This window comes from Chelon labrosus (assembly GCF_963514085.1).
Source record: "Chelon labrosus genome assembly, chromosome: 10".
NCBI lineage: Eukaryota > Metazoa > Chordata > Actinopteri > Mugiliformes > Mugilidae > Chelon > Chelon labrosus.
In genome coordinates this window covers 8,466,449-8,470,600 of record NC_140360.1, presented here as the reverse complement: position 1 = coordinate 8,470,600, position 4,152 = coordinate 8,466,449, and the positions used below count along the sequence as shown (strand labels likewise).

The window sequence follows — 4,152 nt, the reverse complement described above, 5'->3', positions numbered from 1 at the left end:
CAACAATAGAAAATACATCTATTTCAGATATTGCCTGCGCTATTTAATGATCTGAAATATCTTGCCAATTGTGTTTGACCACGTTGGAAAAACAAAACTAAACAGACTGGCCTGCAGGTGGCAATTTACTTTTAATAATGCACATTTTAAGCTATTCAATAAAGTTCACATTAAACGACAGATCGTACAGGAAGTCTATTCCATCTTGTCAAAAGAGAATGAAGAGAAGAGCGGGGTTTCCTTTAGAAGTGAACCAACTGTGGACACAAAGCAGGCGAAAAGAAAGGATCAGTGGCACGCTACAATAAATTGGCCTCTTTTTATGCGCGCACTCCTCAGACTGAATACAAATATCCCCCTCCTTTACCCGGGCCTTCGGTCGTTTTAAAACACGTATTGTGTACAGAATGAGGCAAGAAGTCATGGACAATGTGAGAAAGGGTTTCTCGGTAATGTCGCGTGTCTTTGAAAACAAAATCAACTTTCTTTATCACTTGCAATGCTCGAGCATCCCTAAAACCTATCCATAGAGTTAATTGGATACACCTTTACCTTAGAATAACAGCACTAAAGGCTAGTATTCCTCAAGGAGACGGATTTAAGGATTTTTTTCTCGTCTGTTTATAGTATTTTTAGATTATCTGTGTGGGCGCAAGATGCGCAGTGGGCTGCAGTGAGCCTTTAGTCAACACATTGTTTCAGCTGGTATGACTTTCCCAAGCCTTAGCCCCTTTCAGGGAGCAGTGTGGAAAATCGGGAGGCGAGGGACCAGGGACAAGGGGCGGCCCACGATTCTCCTCGGTGCCTCACTGAGCCTGGTATGAAGACAAAAACTGGAGACGCACAATAGTCAAGAAAAATCCCAAATGTGTAAAAGTGTCCTAAAGCTATTCAGCATACGTTAATATTTCTTACCAAATTGTGTGTGGTGTATGTAAAAAAAAATATATATATATATATATATATTGTTGCACGCTTTGTCTTAATACAAATAATTTGGCTAATGTAAATGTTGCAGGTGTGGAAAAAGTTTTACTATCTGTGACGACCAGAAAATCAAAATGTTGTGGGGACACGGAGGGAATTACCACGGTGCTGCCTTCGACCTGGTGGCGTGAAACTCGCATATAAAAGAGTGAATACAGGAGTCAATGGTGGCCATGCTGCACACCAAGCGCAACCATTATGATAATATTTATTATTTTTTTACGCTTCATTTTAGTTTTTGCCCCACACGTTGCCATTCTTGGCCATTTGCACTCAGCGTATCCAGTGACTGTATACTGAATCTCAATGTGTGGTATGTGCATGTGTTTATGTTCGGCACCTGCAGAAGGTGCTGCATTGAGGCCAAACGCCTTTACGATCCATTTCTTCTGGCTCCATGTGAAACCTTAGTCTATTCCTCTGCAGTCTGTAACATTAATTTCATAAACAGACAGACTTTATCGCATTCAGAGATATAACAAATGCACACAGAACGAAATTCCGTTGCATTGGCTTAGCACAGTATTAAAATATACAGCAGTGTAGTTCGGGTGATGTGAATATGAAACACAAACAATGTGGACATCTAAAACATACTTCTTTTTTTTATTATTATTGTGATAAACATATGCCCTTGTTTGGTTTCTAAATCTGCCAAGTGACTCGAGTGCTGCTCATTTGAGCGCAAGAGACAGGCGGGACTGTTCGCATTGAGATGTTAAGTGGGTGTCTCTATATAAACCCACTCAGGATCAACTTCTGCATTCGTGGGCCAGAGGGAGAAAGCGATTAACTAAAAGGAAACAAAAAAAGAGAAAGGACTAAGAGAATGGTGGCGACGACAGACTGCGTAGAGAAATCCAAACCTATTGCTGGAAACAAGGTGTGTAGAAATGCGATGAGCACCACAACAAAAATGCTGATGTGTGTGTGTGTTTTAAACATATTAATCAAACGCGCTTTTTACAGGTATCCAAACCACTCATGGAAAAGAAACGAAGAGCTCGGATAAACCAGTGTTTGGATCAGTTAAAGTCTCTTCTGGAGAGCTACTACAGCAGCAGTGTAAGTATTCAGACTGCAACTTTTAGACCACAACTCTGAGACGAGTAATCATGAAGACTACTCCGGGAAAATGTCTAAAAAAATGCCATTTCTTTACACAGATTCGAAAGCGAAAACTGGAAAAGGCCGACATCCTAGAGCTTACTGTGAAACATCTGAGGAACCTCCAAAAGATCCAGAGCTGTGAGTTATAACCTACATTTTCAAATGGTTGTGGTCGATTATTCTAACGCAGTTTTACGCACACGCTCCTCCGTGTTTCTCACCTTGAAATGTCTTCTCGTCGCTTTCAGGCACTGCCGCTGCATCCGAGTTCTCAGATTACCAATCTGGCTTCCGCAGTTGCCTGGCAAACGTCAACCAATACCTGCTCATGGCAGACCACTCGAGCGGCAGCGACCGCTGGACGCTGTCGCAGCTCTCCAACAAACTCTGTCGCTCTCGAAGAAGAGGAGACGTCTCCAGCACCACGGACAGCAACCGGGACCAAGCCGAGACGCAGGATGAGGCGCGGAAACTTCCCCCATCGCCTGCTGCACCTGAGGAGGAAAAGGCTGCCAAATTTAAACCTCACGGCCACCACAGCGCAAGCGTGGCACCTTGTCTGCACAGCGAAGACGCTCGCCAGTCATCCGAAAGCAAGCAGGCCGTTCTTCTTGCTTTGCCCTCACGGAACACTAAAGAAACATGTTCCAGTCCCAACAAGGTCCACTCGGTCAGCCACAGGATTGAAGCTGCAAACACAGATCACAGTGTCTGGCGGCCTTGGTAGAGCTGATGAAAATGTAATGCTGATGTAAATATAATTGTTCACCTGAATGTTTATAATTGTACTATAGTGACCACAAAATGCTATTTCTTATACTGTAAATGTATTATTTTCTTAATAAAAGTGACTTAGAAAAAGATGTGTGTCGTCTTGACGAGATCTGAACCTTCCCCTTCGATTAAATGTACGGTTTTAGAAGTTCAAATCAGTCCAAGGTTAACTTTACGACAATACATTTGATAAAGAAAGGGAGAGGCAGTGAAAACATGATTGTTTAACAATCAGTCATTCTTAATAAAAAAAAAAAAAAAAAAAAAAACTCAAATGGCCTAAGTGCTTCAAACCACTAAGAATTATATTTTCAATTATCTTAAACATTTCATTCGTTTGTGCACAATTAAGAATGAATATATTGGAGCTGGCATTTTGAGGGGGGGGGGGGGGGGAGAAAAGCTGTTCCAGGAGAGCCCCTTTTTCCATTCTTCTCTGGTTTCACGCGTAAGTACCGAAACAGTGGCGGGGAAAATCAGACGCTTGTCCGACAGACGAGCGATTTTCTGCTACTGGCAACTAATTACACACCATGTTCTCTCGTCGATGTCCCCTGGACTTATAGACGACGGGTTGAATAAAGAAAAACTACGAATTGACGCAGTTTACAATTTGGCTACAAGCATTTAGGCCCACAGCTCACCACCAGGCCATCACCTGACTCTATGAAGTTTACCAAAAATCCCAATTAATCTTATCTAAATGAATAGAATAAATACAATCTCACCTCCTCATGAGCACGTTTAATGTCAAGTATTTTTCCTAATTAAGACGCACAAAAAAAGCTCAATTTCGTTTGAACCAATAGAAATTTAAATGACAAATTTGAAAGAGCAGTACAAGTTTTATTGGCTAAACCACATCTTTTATGTTTTTTTAGTACAATAGAAACAACAGATGTAGACTATGAGTCTAAAGTCCTTCGTATATTAGTAAAAAATTTAAACGTCAACTTGTTGCACCACACTGATCGCGCTTCTGTAGACCTGCTGCTCAAGACAGCAAATCTGTCCATCAGCCAGCTCTTTTAAAGTGCCCTATAGTTTTCTTCCGCTGCTTTGGGCAGGGATGTCATAAAGTGTCTCTCCATTCATAAGGAGCAGCGCTGGAAAGGATGGCACCTTGCAGCGAGGAGAATCGCAGAAACGCCCACAGCTCTTTCAGATGGTGGGCTATACTTTTTGAAAAGACACTGCTGATCCTGTACAACACGGACCCAAAAAAAAAAAAATGCAGCTTGGTTCAAGTTGTTTTAGAAGAAAGGACTAACCCCAAATACT

At 41.9% G+C, this 4,152-nt stretch overlaps 1 protein-coding gene across 1 annotated transcript; it reads left to right on the top strand.

Moving 5' to 3' along the window:
- The first annotated feature begins 1,956 nt into the window (after nt 1-1,956).
- Nucleotides 1,957-2,875, top strand: her3 (hairy-related 3). The gene is made up of 3 exons (XM_084552743.1): nt 1,957-2,052; nt 2,154-2,235; nt 2,346-2,875. Exons 1-3 carry the CDS (start codon nt 1,972-1,974, stop codon nt 2,822-2,824), a joined length of 642 nt encoding a protein of 213 aa, XP_084408869.1. The 5' UTR covers nt 1,957-1,971; the 3' UTR covers nt 2,825-2,875.
- Nucleotides 2,876-4,152: the final 1,277 nt, after the last annotated feature.

Coding starts and splice junctions, on each gene's coding strand:
- her3 (XM_084552743.1), top strand. CDS start 1,972: ATGGAAAAGAAACGAAGAGCTCGGATAAACCAGTGTTTGGATCAGTTA. Junction 2,053..2,153: donor AGAGCTACTACAGCAGCAGT/GTAAGTATTCAG, acceptor TTCTTTACACAG/ATTCGAAAGCGAAAACTGGA. Junction 2,236..2,345: donor CCTCCAAAAGATCCAGAGCT/GTGAGTTATAAC, acceptor CGTCGCTTTCAG/GCACTGCCGCTGCATCCGAG.